At 37.8% G+C, this 23,426-nt stretch overlaps 1 protein-coding gene across 2 annotated transcripts in view; it reads right to left on the bottom strand.

Annotated features, from left to right (window-relative positions):
• LOC309824917 (UPF0538 protein C2orf76 homolog) overlaps positions 1 to 23,426 on the bottom strand; it is an 86,281-nt gene that overhangs the window by 43,596 nt on the left and 19,259 nt on the right. For both annotated transcript variants that reach the window (XM_082658224.1, XM_082658225.1), the window contains exons 2-3: positions 12,400 to 12,468; positions 9,368 to 9,512 (exon numbers count right to left, since the gene is read on the bottom strand). In XM_082658224.1, the coding sequence (XP_082514350.1) occupies positions 9,368 to 9,500 (133 nt within the window). In that variant the 5' untranslated portion in view covers positions 9,501 to 9,512; positions 12,400 to 12,468. The remainder of the gene's footprint in view (positions 1 to 9,367; positions 9,513 to 12,399; positions 12,469 to 23,426) is intronic.

A 23,426-nucleotide genomic window follows, 5' to 3' on the forward strand; every position in this document is an offset into this window, starting at 1 on the left:
AGGTTTTCCATCCTGACTGGTGTAACTACAAACTGTTCCCAGCCCTGCATGAGCTCTGAGTATTTTGCCTTCTACCGTCAGGCGGTTCTCTACCTGGCTTCCTTACACACACATGCTGATCGTATTCAACTGAAGATTCAGGCTCTGCAAATCTTTAGAGCTCTCACTTTGTACAAGTCGTTCCATTCCAGTACTCTGCCCTGTGAACTCTGTCCAGACTCCACTCCAGGATGCCAGCTGTGACTCATAAACTCATAGAATTCTCCAGCCTCTGCCTGGATTCCCCCACCCTGCTCTGTGGTCTACATGCTCTCTCCCGCAGTAAGATGGCACAATCATAGGGGCCACCTTGTTTGTTTCTGCTATCCCATCTCGTGCTATATGATGTCCAATATCTGAACATCACTGTTTGATGTATTTTGCACAGTTTTTCAGTTGTTTCAATTCAAAGAAAAAGTTCAGTCCCTGTTACTCCACCTTGGCTGAAAGCAAAAGGCTGTAACATATTTATTATATTCTGAAAATGATTTCCTACTTTGTACTAAGTTTTTCTTTCACTTTATGTTTTCCCACCTTTGAACTTATTAACTTTGGAATCTAATGAAATTTTACAGAAGAGTTCAGGATTGCAAAATTCTGCAAAAACCCACTTAGTATTTCATTATTGGAAAGTTCAGTAGAAGGCAACCAGTAATTTTACTCATTCATTCAGGTCCCCATAAAAGGCATCCACAGAAAAATTAATTATGAGAAAAATAAGGCAACATAATAAATATACTGCTGGCAATTAGGATGCCACAAAGGAGTCTGAGATGTTAAAACACATGTTTCAATACAGAAATCAACAAAGTCTGGAAAATTATTAAAGTACCAATGGACAACAAAATAATTCTTTACCTCATAGTAAAGGCTCTAAAAATAGAAGTGGTATAATTTGTAATTTTTTATTAGATGCTGGATCTACATTTAAAGATTTTTAGGAAAGCACAAACACCTAAGGGAAAAAAAGAAACTGACTAATTCAATGACTAATCTGTACAGGCAAGAATACCAAAGACCTAACATTAATCAGAACACTGTGCCAACATTCTACCCTGATGAAGGGTTCTATCAGGTATTAGAGTAAGACTTCCAAGTTAAGCTATATCAAGATGTTTTTTACTTTAATCATGAAATAATCTAAACATTAAAAAGTATGGGGAATAGAACAAAAGTTCATTTAACCCATCAACCAAATTTAACAAATGTTAACATATTGTCATAACTACTTCAGATCTTTACTATTTTTTTGTTAAATAAAACATTATGGATACAGTTGAAACCTTTTCTATGTCCTTCTGTAGTCCCATTAACCTCCTTCCCAGAGGTAAGCACTAACTATCCTTAAGTTAGCATACCTTCTTCGTCATTATATTTTCATTTTGTTGTCATAGCCACAAAAGATAGAGTATTATTTTATGTTTCAAATTTATAGAGTTAAGTATTTAAACTAAAGAATCTACAGTACATTTTCTACTACAAACAAGAGACCATCACCTCAACACTGTATTGAAGGAATGGCCCCTTTGTGATAAGGTGATAATGTGCTACGAATTTGCTACTACAAAATTATCCCGTTCCTTTCTAAATAGGAGGGGCACCAAGGGAGTGCTTCTTTACAGAAGAATGCCAGATAATAAATGCAGAAGTAGTCACAGAGTTAGAAAAAAATCCCAGTTTCTGCAACCACCAGTGATTCAGGTAAGGATCATCAATAGACACTAAAACTATTGGAAACAACACATGCATATCGTCTCAATGTTTATCGCTCCACACACTACTTATTAGTTAGAAAGATACCTTTACAACAGAGAAATCTGGTAGGCAGCACCTTAACCAAATGACCTAAATACGTATCACCAGAACTTCCAGGTCGGTGAACACACGGAGATACCAGGGAGAATGGCGCACTCCGAGAGGGCATGGAAGCTCTGCACCCTTTCCCCATGCTTTGTTCTATGCATATTTTCCACCTGGCCGTTCCTGAGTTTTATCCTTTTGTAATAAACTGGTGATCCAGTTTGTTAAATAAATAAATAAATACCGCCAATAGTGGGGCAAAGCAATACCAAGTGCTTCCTGATGAGATGCAACTAGGAGGAATCACCAACATCAGGGATCAGCAAACTATTTCTGTAAAGACCAGGAATAAATATTTTAGTTTTTTGTGAGCCATACAGTCTGTCACAACTGTGTAAGTGCCACTGAAACACAAAAGCAGTACATATAATATGTAGACAAATGGGTGTGGCTGTGTTTCAATAAACTTTGTTTATAAAAACAGGTGGCAGGTCAGATTGACCCCACAGGTTGTGGTTTGTAGATCTGCAAGCTACATGGTAAACCTGCCAAAAATGTTTAACCTGAATCTAATCATAAGAAAACAATCAGACAAATCCATGTTGTGGGGCATTCTATAAAACACAGACCTGGATTTTCCTTTAAAAAAAATCAATGCGATGACAGATAAATGAAGGTGGGGGCTGCTCCAGATGAAGGGGATTAAGAAGATGCGACTCGCCATGAAAAGACTCCGAAGAGCCTTAAATGCATGTTCCTAAGGGAAAGAAGCCAGTCTGAAAAGGCTACATACTGTATGATTCCAAGTACATGATATCCTGGAAAAAGCGAAACTAGAGACAGTAAAAAGATCAGTGGATGCCAGGGGCTTGAAGAGAGGATGAATGGGTGAAGCCTGGAGGATTTTTAGGGCACTTAAACTATTCTGTGTGATAATTCATTTGTCAAAACCCATAGAACTTAACAGCACAAAGAGTGAACCTTAATGTACGCAAAGCAAAAAACAAAAACACATTTAGGAGGACAGGGGATCCCAGGAAAGAATGCAGAGGGTGACAAGAGAATACAGCTGTACTGCAAATAGATGAAATAATCTTACTGAAGAGGGTGAAAAAATGGCGCTGACCTAAATAACTTTGTCAATGAATAGATTTTTGTAAGATTAAGGCAAAAGGAACTGCACAAAAGCACTGTACTCTAGTTAATATCACGTTGTTTCCCACAGAGTACCAATTAACCACTCTGATACAGCTATACCTGTATACTGGAATTAAACAAGTAAGTAAAGGAATGGCAGATGTTAGGAGTCAGGTTCCTCACTGTTGGATTGGGGATGTACAGATAAGCAAGGGGAGAAGGCCAGAATGATCCACGTGATAATGGATTAGAGTTGGAAACATCAGTAAGAATTCATGTTTAACATACAGATTCAGATGGTAAACATGAAAATATTTACACCTATGCATAAGTATACAGGTTCATATATTTCTTTGCTCTGTCAGTTAAGAGAGCCTAGAAGAAATGAAACCCCAGTAATAAAGAGTATACCTAGCACTCAGATCTTGGCTTCTAATACCATTCTCCAATAAAACAACCAGGGCTCCTAGAGAAATGGCTGATTCTAGGACTGGCTCAGGATATACAAAATTAGCCTGGAACATCTTAAAGTACCAGAACTACACACAGATGGCATATGTCAAAGGGGCACAGAAGCCAACTGAAAGAGTTTCCAATGACCAAATCTAGAATAATTTGAGTAACAACATAAATAAAATCTCCCATGCAAAAGAATTCCAAGTAAATTAACTCCCCACTCCTCAACTGTGTACTGTGCATAGTGACTTCCTTCCAAAGGGTACATTATGAGCAGGGAGACAACAGAGCAACCTTACAGTGGGGAAACCTACATTACTTCAGCCAAGCGATCAAGGTCAACATCAACAGTCATAAATCATGTAGAAAGTAGGTGCCCTGGATATGATGTGATAAAAGTGACACTTTATCTTTGTGATTTTCCTCTCAAAAACCCATAACCCCAGTCTAATCATGAGAAAAGCATCAGGAACATTCCAACAGAGAGGCATGTTATGATAGGCCTGACCAGTACTCCCCAAAACTGTCAAACTCATCAAACTGGGAAAATCTGAGAAATTGTCACAGTTCACAGAGCCTAGGGAGACATGACAACTAAATGTAATGTGGTATCCTGGATGGGATCCTGGAGCAGAAAATGGACCTCAGTAAAAACTAAGGAAACCTGAATAAACTATGGACTGTAATTAATAATGCATCAATATTGGTTCATTAATTGCAACAAATGCAGCATATTAATGTAAGATGTTAATAATAGGGGAAACTGTGGAGGGGAGAATTAGATATAAACAAATATATAAAAATTAAAAAGATAAAGAAAATCTTTCTAACTATGCTAGTAGTCACCCAATAGAATAGACTGCTCTACAAAGTAACACATCACCAGGAGTAACAGGGTATGAAGAATGAGCTCTGAATTGGAAGGTTGGATAAAATCCCCACAGCTTTCCTCTGTTTAACAGATGAAATAATTTTACATTCAGAATCAAGATCTAAAGTATTACAAAGTATTAAAATGCTTCCAAATCAATGAATAATTAAAATGTCATATTATCTAGATAATTGGTTCGTTTATTTATTCTGAATCTAGAAAATTTGTCATCTATATAAGGTAATATATGGTACCTCTGTGTTCAGAATATCTGATTAACATCAGATATGTTAATAATAGATTTATTTGTTTTGTTATATTTATATGCTTACATATAAATATAATCTCAAGTATTTATTATTGATATATTTATACTTATTTGTAAGTGTTAGTTTATATTTACTATACTTATGTACTATATTTATACAGCTTTAGATTTTAATGGCATGGAGTAGTGGTACAATGATTCTCAATGCAGAATGGATCAAACTTAACCAAAGTTTCTTGGCTAAGGGAGAAATACAGACAATTATGGGAAGAGACAAGGTTAAGCTATGGATGGCAAAAAGTGACTATAATAAGAAAAAAACAGCTAGAAAGGCAAGAAGGCATCTAAAATAACCCCAAAAGGTCATTCACCACAATAAACATTTCTGTCTGTGTACAAGATTCGCTATGCCACAATGTCAAACATCCTTCCAGCTTTAAGTGTTCAAAACATTACAGCAAGGCCAACAGGCACATGAAAAGATGCTCAACATCACTAATTATTAGAGAAATGCAAATCAAAACTATAATGAGGTCAGACCAGTCAGACCAGACCTCAGACCAGTCAGAATGGTCATTATCAAAAAGTCTACAAATAATAAATGCTGGAGAGGGTGTAGAGAAAAGGGAACCCTCCTACACTGTTGGTAGGAATGAAAATTGGTGCAGCCACTATGGAGAACAGTATGGAAGTCCCTTAAAGAACTAAAACTAGGGCTTCCCTGGCGGCGCAGTGGTTGAGAGTCCGCCTGCCGATGCAGGGTACATGGGTTCGTGCCCTGGTCTGGGAAGATCCCACATGCCGCAGAGCAGCTGGGCCCATGAGCCGTGGCCGCTGAGACTGCACGTCCGGAGCCTGTACTCTGCAATGAGAGAGGCCACAACAGTGAGAGGCCCGCGTACCACAAAAAAAGAAAAAAAAAAAAAAGAACTAAAACTAGAGTTACCCTATGATCCAGCATTCCCACTCTGGGGCATATATCTGAAAAAGATGAAAACTCTTAATTTGAAAAGATACATGCGTCCCAATGTTCATAGCAGCACTATTTACAATAGCGAAGACATGGAAGCAACCTAAATGTCCATCGACAGATGAATGGATAAAGAAGATGTGGTACATATATAATGGAAGACATATACATATATATACTCAGCCATAAAAAAGAGTGAAATAATGCCATTTGCAGCAACACGGATGGACCTAGAGATTATCATACTGAGTGAAGTAAGTCAGATAAAGACAAATATCATATGATATCACTTATTTGTGGAATCTAAAGTAATGACACAAATGAACTTATTTACAAAACAGAAAAAGACTCACAGACATAGAAAACAAACTTACGGTTACCAAAGGGTAAGGGGTGGGAAGGATAAATTGGTAATTTGGGATTAACAGATACACACTACTATATATAAAATATGTAAACAAGGACCTACTGTATAGCACAGGGAACTATATTTAATATCTTGTAATAACTTATAATGGAAAAGAACCTGAAAAAGAATATGTATATATATATAACTGAATCACTTTGCTGTACACCTGACACACTGTAAATCAACGATATTTCAATTTAAAAAAACACTAGAGCAAGATGAACTAAATTCAAAGACTCTTTTGACACTGAGTGAATCCATTTACTTCAGGGATCCTCTTAAGCCAGCAAGGCAGTAGACAAAAATAAAGAGGCAACTTAGTGTCGTGTTTAGGAGTGCATGATGTACAGCTGAACAGCCCGGGTTGGGCTGTAGCTTTGCCTTGTATTAGCCATGTAATCTCAGGCAAGCTTCTTCACTTCTCTCTCTGTTCCTTAGTTTCTTCATCTGTAAAATGGAGATAATAACGGTTCCTAATTTAGAAGGATGCTGTGAGGATGAAATGAGATAACCTACTTAGAGTTCTTAGCACAGTATCTGATACATAGTAATGCTTGCTATTATTATTATTAGTTCAAAAATTTCTCAGCAATAAGCTATTTGGTCTTTGTTATGTACACAGTTCATAAAGGGTAAATTCACCAGCTTTGCAGAGTCCCACAGTACCTCAAATCAGATGACAAAGATAGGCAGAGAGCACACAAGCCAAAAAGGTCTGAACCCCAAAGTTTACCTTTTAATCAGTGGAACACATTTCCCACATGCACAATAGAAACAAGTAGTGGATATACTATTAGTAGCACAGGTGAAAGATGTGAGTAGGCTGGGCTGAGCATCTAGCTGATCCACACCACTGCTCTAATGGGGAGCATTCTATGGTACTTGGGAAGGAAAGAACACAGTGACCCCCGGGAGAATACATCTGCCCCTGGCGGCACTGGAGCAGCTTGAAGATTACATCTTATTCTCAAGGACTTCAGAGAACCTATTCTGCACTGTACCAAGAACACCACAGCACTCACTGTAGTAACAGTAAGAAACACTGTAACCCATAACACACACAAAGATTTTAAAATAAAAAATGTAGGGATTTGTTTTTATTTCAAAACCTGAATATGCTTTTGGCGATATCTTTTCAAAAGCAGGACCCTCTTTAATTGGCAGTATCTCAGTGCCAGCTCTCAATCTCTCCATAACAAGTCGACTGACTAGTTCGTTTTCCCTATGGGTTTATATACCTCACTTTCTTCTTAAGCAAGTAATACTGAGCAGTGAAACCACTCAAGATTAGACAAAAAAAAAAAAAAAGTAAGGGAGAAGAGTTTAGAAATTTTACAAAGTCAATCAGGAAATAAAATGTCAAGAATTAACTACATTTCTTAAAGTTAGCTATACACACTTACATTCCACACACATAAAACAAGATGTTGGTCTCCCAATAACATTCTCCAGTAATAGAATCAGAGCTCCTCTGAGAAATGGTTGATCCCAGGACTGGGGCAGAGAAAGAACAGGACATGTCTGGAACATCTTAGACCAAAAAGTAAGGAAGTGCTCAAAGAAGGATTGGGGACATGTTAAAAGGACATGGACCCAGACTGAAGGGGCTACCGCCAGCCAAAATGGGGATGATTAGAGCATCAGAATAAAATAATCATAGTAAAGAATTATAATCCTTTGAATAAAGTAAGAATCCTTGAGTCCACAGTGATATAAACAAAAGATTAAATAAATGGGGCGGGGGGTGAGAATGGGCGGGAAGGGTAAAAAGCTCTTCCTTACTGTAGAAAAACAATTAATGTATCTAGAAGGAATGATGGAATAAGAAAAATCACCATTTGTCAATCATCATCATAATAACTGATTCAGGCAAGAATCATCAAAGGATGCTGAACTAGTGGATGAAAGTTTGAGAAGCAACAGGACATTCACATAGTCTCAGAATATACCCCTACAAGTTAATTTTCAATTACAATAAAGATGTACAGTGGAGAAACCTGGCAGTTATCACCTTAACCAACTGATTAAAGTCACCATTGCCACTAATGGGGGCAGTCGACAGCATGTGCATCCTGGTGTAAATGCACCGAGAAGTCAGCATTGTTTCAATGATTTGAAATTGAAAACTAAGGAAACCTGAATAAACTATGGACTGTAATTAATAATGCATCAATATTGTTTCATTAATTGCAACAAATGCAGCATACTAATGTAAGATGTTAATAATAGGGGAAACTGTGGAGGGGAGAAAAAGCATAACCTAAATCTAATAATGAGAAAACACCGGAAAAACCCACCTGCGTTCTACAAAATAACTGGACTGTACTATTCAAAATTGCCAATGTGATGAAATACAATAAAAGACTCCAGGATAAAGAAATTAACTCAGATTAAAGGAATTAATTAATCTCAATAAGGTCTGTAAAGTAGATAATAGCATTGTTTCAACGTTAAGTTCCTGATTTTCATCACTGTACTATGTTTATGTAAGTGAATTCCTTGTTTTTAGAAAATACACACTGAAATATTTAGAGGTAAAAGGGAATCATGTCTGCAACATACTTCTAAAAGGTTCAGAGAAAAGAATGAAGTGGGAGAGTAAGAGAGGAAGGGGGAAGGTGGAGGCGAGAGAAAAACAAATGTTAACAAAATGTTGACATTTGGGGAATCTGTGAAGAGCATCCAGGAGTTTCTGCAACTTTTCCGTGTCTGAAATTATGTCAGTTTTTAAAAATTAAGTTGGATATAAAGTACTACATCTGTCAAAACTCACAGAACAGTACACAAAGATCTGTACATTATATCATAAGATAATAATAAAAGCTTATTCTAGATGTTTCATCAAATGTTGATGATTGGAACACTTCAGTAATTGAAAACAGAGGTTAGAAACCCACAAAGGACCAATCAAAATGAAGACTAAATTCAAGCCTGCTGTATGTTAAGCTTGAAATGATACGGTAGCACCAGTGAGGCTGCCTGTCACTTCTGTGCCCACAATGACCAGCAGCTCTCATGATTTCCTGGCTGTACAGAGGCCTGCCACCTTCCTGTCACACTCCCCAGAAGGCCCTCTTGTGCTCAGCCGGGTAACACTACATTCTCTTACTAATCAGTCTCCAAATACATAAACCCGTTTGTTACAAGCAAACACAGACCTTAATTTTTTTTTTAATTAAAAAAGGGAGAAGCCAAACATGATAGTGACAATCTCTGATGAGGGCAAACATGTTGCTAAATAAGCCTCAGGGAAACACTGCCGCTGATGCCAAGGCCCAGAGCAGAAGCCAGCCTCACACCTGGCTTAGAACACAGGTTAATATCTTTCCAAGTGTTTTTTAAAGATTACTATCATTCTAATAGTCAACAATATTTTTCAAAACACTAATAAAACAAAGTGGCTGAGATGTCTCATACCTTGCTTTAGAAATACTATAAATTCCTTTACAGTTTGGTCCAAATGAACTCCATAATATACTACAGGTCTGAAATTGCGATGCTCAAATGAACGAATGAGGCGAACCGTAATGGTCACATCTTCGGAAGCCATGTGAAGAAATTCCTGTGGCAAGGGGACAATGACATCAACTCATAATTATCTACAAGCCTGTACTTCCTCCATCAGCTCTTGGGCACCCAGCCCATCTCTCCCACACTGCACAGTTAGCAACACAGTCCCCACACCCACGCCAGATTCCGGGACAACCAAAGGGTCCCAAGGTCACTCCCACCTACCCATTGCGATCCTGGACAGCTTCATCACAGTCACTGATGTTCTGACTGGTCAAAAACTGACAGGGCACAGAAGATGAACACAGTTGACTCAAGGGTGTGGGTGTGCATGTATGGGGAGAAGTGGGTTGCACTAAACATGTGACCACTCTGGTTTGGTACACCAGCGATCTCCTCATTTGGCCCTGAGATGAAGTACACTTATATTAGCATCAACTATCAGGCTACATTTTGTTTTGTTTTGTTCTTTTTGTTTTGGCTGCGTTGAGTCTTCGTTGCTGCGCGCCGGCTTTCTCTAGTTGCAGGGAGCGGGGGTTACTCTTCGTTGCGGTGCGCAGGCTTCTCATTGCAGTGGCTTCTCTTGTTGTGGAGCACGGGCTCTAGGCACACGGGCTTCAGTAGTTGTGGCATGCGGGCTCAGTAGTTGTGGCTCACAGGCTCTAGAGCACAGGCTCAGTAGTTGTGGCATGCGGGCTCAGTAGTTGTGGCTCACGGGCTCTAGAGCACAGGCTCAGTAGTGGCGCATGGGCTTAGTTGCTCTGCGGCATGTGGGATCTTCCTAGACTAGGGCTCGAATCCGTGTCTCCTGAATTGACAGGTGGATTCTTAACCACTGTGCCACCACGGAAGCCCCAGGCTGCATTTTAATTTCACAAATGTTGCCAGATTTCAGGAAGGATTTAATCATGTGCCACGGTATCGTCCACCTTCCACACTATTATTTGAATATGTTTATTTCATCCTAAAACTATGTATTGGGTTGGCCAAAAGGTTCTTTCGGTTTTTTCTGTAAGATGGCTCTAGTAGCACTTGGTTGTCTTTAACTACATTCAAAACAATTATGTTAGATTGTATTGTGACAGCTGTCATATCAGAGTGCATTTAAGAAACAGAATTATCGGGGCTTCCCTGGTGACGCAGTGGTTGGGAATCTGCCTGCCAATGCAGGGGACACGGGTTCGAGCCCTGGTCTGGGAAGATCCCACATGCCGTGGAGCAACTAGGCCCGTGAGCCACAACTACTGAGCCTGCGCGTCTGGAGCTGTGCTCCGCAACAAGAGAGGCCGCGATAGTGAGAGGCCCGCCCACCGCGATGAAGAGTGGCCCCCACTTGACACAACTAGAGAAAGCCCTCGCACAGAAATGAAGACCCAACACAGCAAAAATAAATAAATTGATTAAAAAAAAAATTGGTGAATTTTTGTGTAGCCATTTTAATATTGAAGATGGAAGAAAGAAAGCAACATTTTCGGCATATTATGCTTTATTATTTCAAGAAAGGTAAAAACGAAACCAAAATGCAAAAAACTAGATTTGTGCAGTGTATGGAGAAGGTGCTGTGACTGACTGAACGTGTCAAAAGTGGTTTGCAAAGTTTTGTGCTGGAGATTTCTCGCTGGATGATGCTCCATGGTCGGGGAGACTAGCTGAAGTTGGTAGCGATCAAATCGAGACATTAATTGAGAAGACTCGACATTATACCATGCAGGAGATAGCCAACATACTCAAAGTATCCAAATCAAGCATTGAAAATCATTTGCACCAGCTTGGTTATGTTCATTGCTTTGATGTTTGGGTTCCACATAAGTTAAGTAAAAAAAACCTTCTTGACCATAGTCCCGCATGCGATTCTCTACTTAAACATAATGAAAACGTTCCATTTTTAAAACAAATTGTGACAGGTGATGAAAAAATGGATACTGTACAATAATGTGGAACGGAAGAGATCGTGAGGCAGGCAAAATGAACCACCACTGACCACACCAAAGGCAGGTCTTCATCCAAAAAAGGTGATGTTGTGTATATGGTGGGATTGGAAGGGAGTCCTCTATTATGAGCTCCTTCTGGAAAACCAAACGCTTAATTCCAACAAGTACTGCTCCCAATTAGACCAACTGAAAGCAGCACTCGACAAAAAGCGTCCAGAATTAGTCAACAGAAAACACATAATCTGCCATCAGGGTAACACAAGACCATGTGTTTCTTTGATGACCAGGCAAAAACTGTTACAGATTTAATTCTATCATCAAACCAGGAGGTATTATACTCATTTAAGGATGAGGAAAGACTCAAGAGAGATTGTGCTAATTGCCCAAGGTCATATAGCTGATAAAAAATGAAGCCAGGATTCAAGCACCAATTTAATTCCAAATCCCATGCACTCTCTAATGCACTGTTCGAAAAATCATCCCAAACTATTTCCTCCAAAAAATCTGCAAAGTTGTCAATGTTTTAAAAATAAAATTATGGTATATTTCTAATCAGTAGCAACTACTTCATGCTTTCAACTTTGCATACAGCTTACAGCCATAATATGCAAGTACTAAAAAAAATACCTGTAATGAGGGGAAAGCAGGGAGCAGGGGGTGGGGGAGGGGTTGGTGGTGGTGGTGGGATGAACTGGGAGATTAGGATTGACATATATACACTAATATGTATAAAATAGATAACTAATAAGAACCTGCTATATTAAAAATAAAATTCCAAAAGAAAAAACCCTGTAATACTAATAACATAAGAAAAGATGTCCAACCTCACCAGTAATCAGTGAAATTCAAAATAACAATGAGATGTATTACTCATCAAACTGACAAAGGAAAAAGTCTGACAATACCTAGCGTTGGCAAGGGTGCAGAACCAGTTAAGGCTGGCATCCAAACAGGTTCTACTTTTGGAGACAATCTGGCAATATTTAGTAAAGCTGAAGATTCACATACCTTTCAATCCAGCAATTTCATTCATAGGTAGGTGTCCTGGGGACTCTCTCACACACGGCACAAGGAGAACTGTAAAAGAACATTAATAGTAACATCATTTGTTAATCGCAAAAACTGGAAACGGCTAAATGTTCATCAGCAGGAGGATAGATAATTATGACATTTTCATACAATGAAATTAGTTCAAGCAGTGAAAATGAATGAACCTGAACTATGCACATCAACACAGATGAAATCTCAGAAAGAGTAAGGTGAATGGAAAAAAATCAAACCGCAAAAACATCAGAATACCCTACCATTTACATAAAGTTCAAAAGCATAGCTTTTATTATGTTTAAAAGGAGATGATTAATTGTTCTTTCTGAGGCAGAGAAAGGATTATGCAATTAGGGAGAAGTAAAACCGGTGTTTCAATTATACTGGTTGCATTTTATATCTTAAGTAGGATGTTAGGTATAGGGAGAGTATAAATTACTATTCTTTAAGCCTTTCAGTGTGTCCAAAATACTTCATAATATACACAAATAAGCCACACTAATTTGGCCTAGAAAGTCTCTCTGAATCATAGAATGCTTACACAAATATTTTACTAAGTTTGAGAGAATATACAGCATATTATGCATGAAAAGCAAAGGTTCAGCTGTTTTAATGCATAAAATAATTTGCAATTATAATTAGTATACTGTTTATAATTCAACAAGTGGTTTTTAAGGAACTAAAAATAATATTTTCCCTCTAAATTAAATCTTTTGATAATTCCATTATTAAATTAAATCTTTTGATAATTCCATTATTAGCTACTACACTATTTGTTACTTTTTGTTGTTTTATCTAATTCCTTTATTTTTGAGTATTGCGCAGCAAATTCCAGATTTCATATAATTTCACCCTATAACACTTCAGTATGTGTCTCTAACAATGAACACTTAAAAAAACTAAAATGTCATTATCATACCTAACAAAACTAATAGCAAATACTCAGTTTCATCTAATACTTAGTCCATGTTTTGATTTTCTCTGTCCCCAAAATGTCTTTTTACGGTTAGCTTGTTTGATTTAGAATCCAAAGTCTACATACTTTATTTCACTTATATATACAAAATTTTTTAAATTAGGAACATACAGTACAAGCTCTTTATAACCTGCCTTTTAACTTAACTTCTTATGCACATTTTCCCATGTATTAAATATTTTTCTTCAATGATTTTAAGGTCTGTACAACATTCCATACTTCTTACCTCCAAAATCTTATTATTGGACATTTAGCTTATTTTCAAATATACACACATGAGAAATGACTCATGTGAAGTAGAAAACCTGGGCTCAAGATGAATAAGCATATTTGTTAGATTTTTTGATACTGCCAAATTGCTCTGCAGTGGGGCACATCAGTTTTTCCATGAACAGTGTATTCCTTGCAAAACACTAGGTATTATAATAGAAAAATTATTATTACTTTTAACCACATCAATAGGTACAATAATATCTTTTTATTTATTTGCATTCTTTAGTGTGGTTACACATGACCGAAAAACAAACAAAACAAACAAAACAAAAATCCCTTACAAACCAACAATGAAAATGTAAAACATGTGGACAAAAAAGTGGACAAAGATATGAACATAAAAATTTCCAAAAAAATACATTATTTTTTATGAAATCTGGTTTTACAGTGCTTCCCAAAAATTCTGACCCTAGAATCTACCAAATAATGGTAGTTCAGCAAGACGTTTACAATTTAAAATATACTGAGGTACTTAATAAAGAATCTCTCTCAAGAAAGGGATATTATCAAAGATTCCATATTTTAGAAGCAGTGTTAACAGGGTTTGTGAAAATTATGACCAACTTCTTCCTCCTCTCACCAAGTCCCCAGAACAACAAAGAAGTCCTCCAAAGCACACCACACACATACACCCAAACATGCTGGGAAGCCTATAATGCAGTCCAAGTTCCCAAAGAGTTTAGAGCTGGACGGATCTAACTTAATTATTGACTCTACCTCTTAGCCCCAACACATAGTTGGATCTCACACAGCTGGATCTCAATAAATAGTAGCTGCTTTTATCAACAGTCTACTTGGGATTAAATAGGTTTGGGCATAAAGACAGCTCATGTAGGCAGCAGATAAAGATACAAGATTCCCAGGTACAATGAAATAAATGATACAAACGGTCTAACCAAGGAGGCTGGGCAAGCTAGCACATGCATGCCTTACGAAACTTTTCTAATTGTAGGTTTGTTTTTTTTCACTTAATAAAAAGCTGCCCATATATTGTACTTAAATAGCTGAAGTTTTCAATTTAAAACTCCAAATTTGCATTAATATCTAATTTTGGTCAACAACATATGGTCATCTTCATCAGAAATTTGTTGTAATTTATACTCAGTAACTAAACCATATTAGCTACTATCAGCATGAAGCCATTATTTAATTTGCCTCAAGGACTGTTGGAAATACAGCTTGTTAGTTTAGGGAGCCAGACATACTGTAGAGACAGCTTGGAAAGCCAGTATTACAAACTACAAATGTGACATTTTCCCAGAAGGCTTGACCTACTTTAAAAAAATAGAGTCTATCATACAGAGTGAAGTAAGTCAGAAAGAAAAAGACAAATACCGTATGCTAACACATATATGGAATTTAAGAAAAAAAAATGTCATGAAGAACCTAGGGGTAAGACAGGAATAAAGACGCAGACCTACTGGAGAACGGACTTGAGGATATGGGGAGGGGGAAGGGTGAGTTGTGACAGGGCGAGAGAGAGTCATGGACATATACACACTAACAAACATAGTAAGGTAGATAGCTAGTGGGAAGCAGCCACATAGCACAGGGAGATCAGCTCGGTGCTTTGTGACCACCTGGAGGGGTGGGATAGGGAGGGTGGGAGGGAGGGAGACGCAAGAGGGAAGAGATATGGGAACATATGTATATGTATAACTGATTCACTTTGTTATAAAGCAGAAACTAACACACCATTGTAAAGCAATTATACCCCAATAAAGATGTTAAAAAAAAATTTTTAATTTAAAAAAAATGAATCTGATCAAGTTTAAAACGCATTCCTCAAATGAAGGGACAGAGAAACCAAAAGCAATAATTTAGGGGTAAATTAACAAAAAATATTCAAGGACATGAAAAAAGATCTGAATAAATGAAATGATAGACCATGTTCTTAACGATGAAAGCTCAAAGTTGTAAAGAAATCAATTCTCCCTAAATTAAAATATAAATTAAATAAAATACCAATCAAAATATAAAATGGTGGTCTGGATTTATCACAAATACTTCTAATCTGGATGAAAATGCTTGTGAATTTAGCAAAGTCATAAAAGAAAAAAAGAGATCAGCAGCACCAATTATTAAAACACACTACAAAGTAACAACAGTCAGATATATAATAGTAATACATGAACAAGCTAGTATGATGTTCATATATTTACAAAATGCAATAACAGAAATGTTAAAGGACAATCAATCAAAGGTAATTTAAGCTGTGACACTGAAGACTGACAAATCAATAGAACACAATAGAAAACTCAGAAATAGACTCAAGATTCGAGAATTTAGCATAAAAAATGGCATTTCAGGGCTTCCCTGGTGGCGCAGTGGTTGAGAGTCCGCCTGCCGATGCAGGGGACACGGGTTCGTGCCCCGGTCTGGGAAGATCCCACGTGCCGCGGAGCGGCTGGGCCCGTGAGCCATGGCCGCTGAGCCTGCGCGTCCAGAGCCTGTGCTCCGCATCGGGAGAGGCCACAACAGTGAGAGGCCCGCGTACCAAAAAAAAAAAAAAATGGCATTTCACATTTGTGGGGAAAAAAGATAGTTTATTTAATCAATGGCATTGGGAAAACTGGTCAGACATTTTAAATTTTTTTAATACATCTTTACTGGAGTATAATTGCTTTACTGGAGTATAAGTGCTAGTTTCTGTTGTACAACAAAGTGAATCAGCCATATGCATACATATATCCCCACATCCCCTCCCTCTTGAGCCTCCCTCCCAGCCTCCCTATCCCACCCCTCTAGGTCGTCGCAAAGCATCAAGCTGATCTCCCTGTGCTATGCGTTTGCTTCCCACTAGCTATCTTACATTTGGTAGTGTATATATGTCATTGCTACTCTCACTTCACCCCAGCTTTCCTCCCCACCGCTGTGTCCTCAAGTTCATGTCCTCTATGTCTGCGTCTTTATTCCTGCCCTGCCCCTAGGTTCATCAGTACCTTTTTTTTTAGATTCCATATATGTGTGTTAGCATACGGTGTTTTTCTCTTTCTGACTTACTTCACTCTACATGAGACTCTAGGTCCACCCACCTCACTACAAATAACTCAATTTCATTTCTTTTTATGGCTGAGTAACATTCCATTGTACATATGTGTCACATCTCTATCCATTCACCTGTCAATAGACACTTAGGTTGCTTCCATGGGTACTGTAAATAGTGCTGCAATGAACATTGTGGTACATGTCTCTTTCTGAATTATGGTTTTCTCAGAGGATATGCCCAGTAGTGGGATTGCTGGGTCATATAGTTTTATTTTTAATTTTTTAAGGACCCTCCATACTGTTCTCCATAGCGGCTGTTATCAATTTACATTCCCATCAACAGTGGAGGAGGGTTCCCTTTTCACCACACCCTCTCCAGCATTTATTGTTTCTAGATCTTTTGATAATGGCCACTCTGACCGGTGTGAGGTGATACCTCATTGTATTTTTGATTTGCATTTCTCTAATAATTAGTGATGTTCAGCATCTTTTCATGTGCCTCTTGACCATCTGTATGTCTTCTTTGGTGAAATGTCTGTTTAGGTCTTCTGCCCATTTTTCAACTGGGTTGTTTGTTTTTTGGATAATGAGTTCCATTAGTTGTTTGTATATTTTGGAGATTAATCCTTTTGTCCGTTGTTTCATTTGCAAATATTTTCTCCCATTCTGAGGGTTGTCTTTTCATCTTGTTTATGGTTTCCTTTGCTGCGCAAAAGCTTTTAAGTTTTATTAGGTCCCATTTGTTTATTTTTGTTTTTATTTTCATTACTCCAGGAGGTGAGTCAAAAAAGATCTTGCTCTGGTTTATGTCTAAGAATGATTTTCCTACGTTTTCCTCTAAGAGTTTTATAGTGTCCGGTCTTACAGTTAGGTCTTTAATCTATTTGGAGTTTATTTTCGTATACAGTTTAGGTAGTGTTCTAATTTCATTCTTTTATATGTAGCTGTCCAGTTTTCCCAGCACCACTTATTGCAGAGGCTGTCTTTTCTCCATTGTATGTTCTTGCCTCCTTTGTTGTAAATTAGGTGACTATATGTGCACGGGTTTATCTCTGGGCTTTCTATCCTGTACCACTGACCTATATTTCTGTTTCTGCACCAGTACCATACTGTCTTGACTACTGTAGTTTGTAGTATAGTTTGAAGTTGGGGAGCCTGATTCCTCCAGCTCCATTTTTCTTTCTCAAGATTGCTTTGGCTATTTGGGGTCTTTTCTGTTTCCATACGAATTGTTAAATGTTTTGTTCTAATTCTGTGAAGAATTACATTGGTAGTTTGATAGGGATTGCACTGAATCTGTAGAGTGCTTTGGGTAGTAGAGTCATTTTCACAATATTGATTCTTCCAATCCAAGAACATGGTATATTTGTCCATCTGTTTATGTCTTCTTTGATTTCTTTCATCAGTGTTTTATAGTTTTCTGAGTACAAGTCTTTCACCTCCTTAGGTAGGTTTATTCCTAGGTGTCTTATTCTTTTTGTTGCATTGGTAAATGGGATTGTTTCCTTAATTTCTCTGATTTTTCATTGTTAGTGTATAGGAATGCCAGAGATTTCTGTGCATTAATTTTGTACCCTGCAACATTACCCAATTCATTGATTAGTTCTAGTAGTTTTCTGGTGGCATCTTTAGGATTTTCTATGTATAGTATCATGTCATCTGCAAACAGTGACAGTTTTACTTTTTCTTTTCCAATCTGTATTAAACTGGTCAGACATTTGGAAACAGGTAATGCTGGATTCTTACTTCATACCTTATACAAAATAAACCATATGTGGAACAAATATTTAAACTAAACTGTAAAATCACAGGAAGGCATCAAAAAATGGGTATAAAATTTTATAATCTTAAGGAAAGACCTTTCTAAACAAATAAAAATCAGCAACCATCAAGGAAAAGGATGACAGATAAAACAACAAAAAAACGTAAAAAAATCAGTATCTTAATAGAAACATGGGTAAAGGTAATTAATAGGCAATTGGCTGAATTTTTAAGTAGGCAATAACATGAAAAGATGATCAACTTTTCTAGTAACTAAAGAACTGAAAATAGAAATACTAAGATATCAAGTTGCCATCAGATTGGTAAAATATGTTTAAATTAAAAACTGGCCACACCGGTGTTGGCTAGAGTATAGAAAAATAAATATTTTATATACTCTTGCTAAGAACATAAAATGATACAGCCTTTCTGGAGAGGAGTGGGGTAATCTATATCAAAATCTTAAATTTGCCTACCCTTTGACATGGCGATTTCTCTTCTACTAATTTACCTGGAAGATAATCACATCAAATATTTTAAAAATCCATGTGTTTATAATGATATGGTTTAAAAAGCCAATTAGTCACTCTGGAAGCTAAAAGGGCATTTATTTGTTTTTCTGGAAACTGGCTTACCAAGGTGGGGAGGTAGGCATTGAAAATAAGAAAAATAATCAAATTCTTATACAGACTGTATTTCAAGGTTACCAAATGGCTGATGAAAAAGTTCTTCTTTATAGAAGAATTACAGCTCAAAAGCACTGAAGGAATGATAGAATTTAAAAATCATGATTTACAAATTTATCAAAATGGCTAAAATAAAACAGTGATAACATCAAATGTTGGTGAGGATGCAGAGAAACTAGATCTTTCATTCATTGTTGATGGGAATGCAAAACCGTATAGCCACTCTGGAAAAGAATGGCGGTTTCTTACACAACTAAACATGTCCTTATCATAGACCTAGCAAATACACTCTTGAGTATTTATGCCAGAGAAATGAAAGCTTATGTTCACACAAAAACCTATACACGAACGCTCATAGCATAGTCACGTGTAATACCCCAAAACTGGAAACCCAAATGTCCTTCGACATGTGAATGGTTAAACCAACTGTGGTATATTCATATCATGAAACACTGAGTAATAAAAAGGAATAAACTGTTATACACGTAACTATTTTGATGGATCTTAAGGGAATTTAAACTGAAAAAAAACACCAATCTCAGAATATTACATACTGCATAGTTCCATTTATATGTCACTCTTGTAATGACAAAATTATAGAAATGGAGAACAGTGTTCCAGAGGTCAGCGGGGAGGGAAGGAGGTGGCTGTGGCTATAAAAGGGTAACATGAGAGATCCTTGTGATGGAACGGATTCTTAACCATGGTGTTATCCACATTTATCTACATATGTGATAAAACTGCATAAAACTAAATGCACATGCACATGCATACATGAGAAGATGTAAAACCAGCGAAATCTAAATCTGGTCCATGGATTGTATCAACATCAATTCCCTGGGTGTGATACCAGACTACACTGAAGCAGGATGTTACCCTTGGGGAAAACTGGATGAAGGGCATACAGGATCACTCTGTATTATTTCTTACAACTGCATGTGAATCTACAATTACCTCAAAAGTTGCTAAAAGCCATCATTTTGAAAACCCTAATGATATAATGAATGTAGACAATGATCATAAAAGGGTGTCAAAACCATTAGGTAAAAGATGGATGGGAAACTTTAGAATGAATACTGCAGGGGCTGACAACACTTGAACTTAGTAATCAAACTTAACAAATGAATCAAGCCTCTGGATCTAACTCCTGGTTTATGGGCTATGATGGTGTCTGGAAGAACAAGTTAAATAATACCATAAGGAGGTCATCAGCCAAGTTCAGACTGTGGAAAATTCTACTGAATAAATGACTTGTTTTCTTCAACAAATAATTAGCATGAGAGATACAGAAGGAGAGGAAGGTTATAAACCAAGGACTTAAAAGAGCTGTATCAACCAATGTTTAGACCTTGCACGGATCCTTATTTGCATAATATTAGATGATATTAGGAATTAATATCAACTCTGTTTATTTAATATTATTATGCTTCTGAGTCTTTAACTTAAAAGACTGAGGTATATAGGTGAAATGGTATTATGACTGGTACTTGCTTTCAAATACTCTGACAGAGGAAAAACAATTATGGATGTGTAGATTATTTTAAAAATTGTAGAACATTGGTAACTGCTGAAGCTGGGTATATGTGGGACCTTATCATACTACTCAATTTTTATATGCTTAAAATTTTTCATAGTAAAATCATTTTAAGAGAAGATAAGTGCACAAAGATGTACATTCAAGGAAGATTTTTTTCATTGACGTGTTTCTAATAGTTTACAAAAATAAGAATCCATCTAAATGTTCATCAATGAAGACCTAGTTAAGTAAATACGTCACACCATGGAATAAAATCCCCTTGCAGACATTAAAGGGTGAAATGGATCCAGGGATACTAACTTTAAAAGATGGCTATGACATATTAGTGAATATTAGCTCTTGCCTGTTACTTGTTTTATATATCTTTAATATTGCTTGATGTTTTCATAATGATTATGTGTTTTGAAATTAGGCTAATTTCCCTGTATACTTACATTTGCACTTTCCTGATGTATGTGGTATACAGCAACAAAAAGTTACTTTTAAAGCTAAAGTATTTCTACTTCCTTTAAGAAAAAAGAGCTAACTGAACAAAGCAAACAAAAGAGAACTTATCAAACACTATACAGAACAGAGAGGGTCAGAAACTTAGTTACACTACTGATACGTATTGAGGGACGTCAACTAAACCCGAAAAGTATTCAGCAGTGAGGGGCACGGGGAGCAGGTCACGTGCCCAGGATGAGTCTACACCTGTCCAAGGTGCACGAAAGGCCTTCCATACTCAGCCCCTCCCCACCCCTGTGATGGTATTCGTCACCACCACAACCCACTTTGCGCATGTCACCCCAGCAGCAACAACTGCCCATGATTTCCCCACGTACCAGGCTGTTCCAAGCCTCTTCTACGCCTTTCCACCGCCAGCTTTTCCCCAAACTCCCTGTGCCCCTCGCCTCTTCACCTTACCACACAGGCAGCCCCCAAAACCCGGCCTGGGACCACCTGCTCCAGGACAGCATCACAGTCAGCTCCTCCTCTGCCCCAGCTCAGCTTGGTCCCCCCACAGCACCTGACCATGTCATACTGCAGTCATCTGTTCATGGTTTATTTTTGTAAACCCAGCAGCATGTGTTTCATGAGGCACATCAGAGCCCCCATCAATGTCTGGATAACTGCAGGGCTGAGGAACACTGGAATTCCTCCTGACACATCAGTCCTGCACTACAGACATACTACCCAGCGTCTATGAGCTTTTCCAGGTCATGAAAATGTTTGAGACCTGAAGAAAAACCTTATTGCTCCAGAATATGAAAACCTTTAAAAATCAAAATTAACATTTAAGTAACTACCTACAACACATAACATTTCAAAAGCAACTCAACCCTACTTATAATTATATGTTAGATTTAATACAGGATATAGGTCCATTTTTTACGATGTAGGGTGGAGATCTTAAAAGTAACAGTGCCTAGGGCTTAGGAAGGTCATTAAACTTCCCTGCCTAAAAAAACCTGTTCTGGCTGGTACTTTACCCAGCTGGTTTGAGATAATGAAGAAAAACCCATAACCAAAGCAAAGCAAAACTCTTAAAAACAAGCAAAGCAAACACAAAACCCATGCAGGAATGACCTCACATGGAGCTCCCACGTCCCTGACAGGTAACCGCTGCATCATCAGAGCCAAGAATAGATGTAGTCCAGCACCCTCCCCTACTGGACCAGCCTTACAGGTCAGGTTGAAGCTGCTTTTTACGGCCCAGGATCCAGCAGCGTGAGCAGGGAAGGTGGAAATTCAGCATGGAATGGTCAGGGAAAGTCCAGACAAGCTGCAAGCCAGGTTCCCTAACAGCCTAACACCTCTCAGCTCTCAGCTGGCTCCTCTCCCCCAGGCAAAGTTCTGAGCTAAAGAGCTGTAAACCACCTTGGTGGGGGGTGGCTCCCGAGCTGAACAAAAAGCTCAGAGCCCAGCATTATGATAAGCACAAAACATGCAAATGCATAAAATACTCCATTGATGACCTCTCTCAGCTAAAAACAACAAAAAAAGTAACTACAGCCAATTCTGGTTACTCGCAGTGGATAAAAAGTAACTACAGCCAATTCTGGTTACTCACAGTGGATAAAAAGTAACTACAGCCAATTCTGGTTACTCGCAGTGGATAATGTCTGTAAAGTGTTCGTGAACACTGAATTCGTGAATACCGAACCACTGCTCCTAGGGAAATACAGGGCCAGGTTCTGGGGAGCCTCTGGTTCCTCTAGCCACAACATTTTCATCAGCCAATAAATACATAACCTTGTTTTATGTGCATTTCTGTTTAAAGACACCTTATTTGACATATATTGTTGATTCATAAATGCTGAACTCACAGCCAACAGTATTACAAGTCATGCCTGAACAAAGCTTACCTGATGCACGGATTTTCTCTGTAAGGCACACGCAGCCCTCTTGCACTTAGGAACACTAGATGGCACTACGTTTGGGGGTCATTTTAAACAGTGACATCACCAACAACAAGCATAAAAATGTGAAAAGCATGGCACTAAATAAAGCACAATGCAGACAACTGTTTACAATATGAGCTGAAACAAGATGGCAGCAAGTTGCCTGGTTTGACCTCAGCTGGTAACATGAATTTTGTTGACTCAAGTGTGTCATCGGGGAATGACCAAGAAAGTGCCTGAGTATTGCTTTCACTCACAAGTAAATTTTAGTGAGTAGGCGAATTCACAAATACACAATCTGTGAATAATGAGGACTGACTGTATTACCAAAAAGAAAAAAGAAAAAAAAGTGCTTTCCAGTATTTGAAGAAAGCATGCTCTTGACC

The sequence above is a fragment of the Grampus griseus genome, assembly GCF_964374135.1.
Source record: "Grampus griseus genome assembly, chromosome: 7".
NCBI classification, from domain to species: Eukaryota; Metazoa; Chordata; class Mammalia; order Artiodactyla; family Delphinidae; genus Grampus; species Grampus griseus.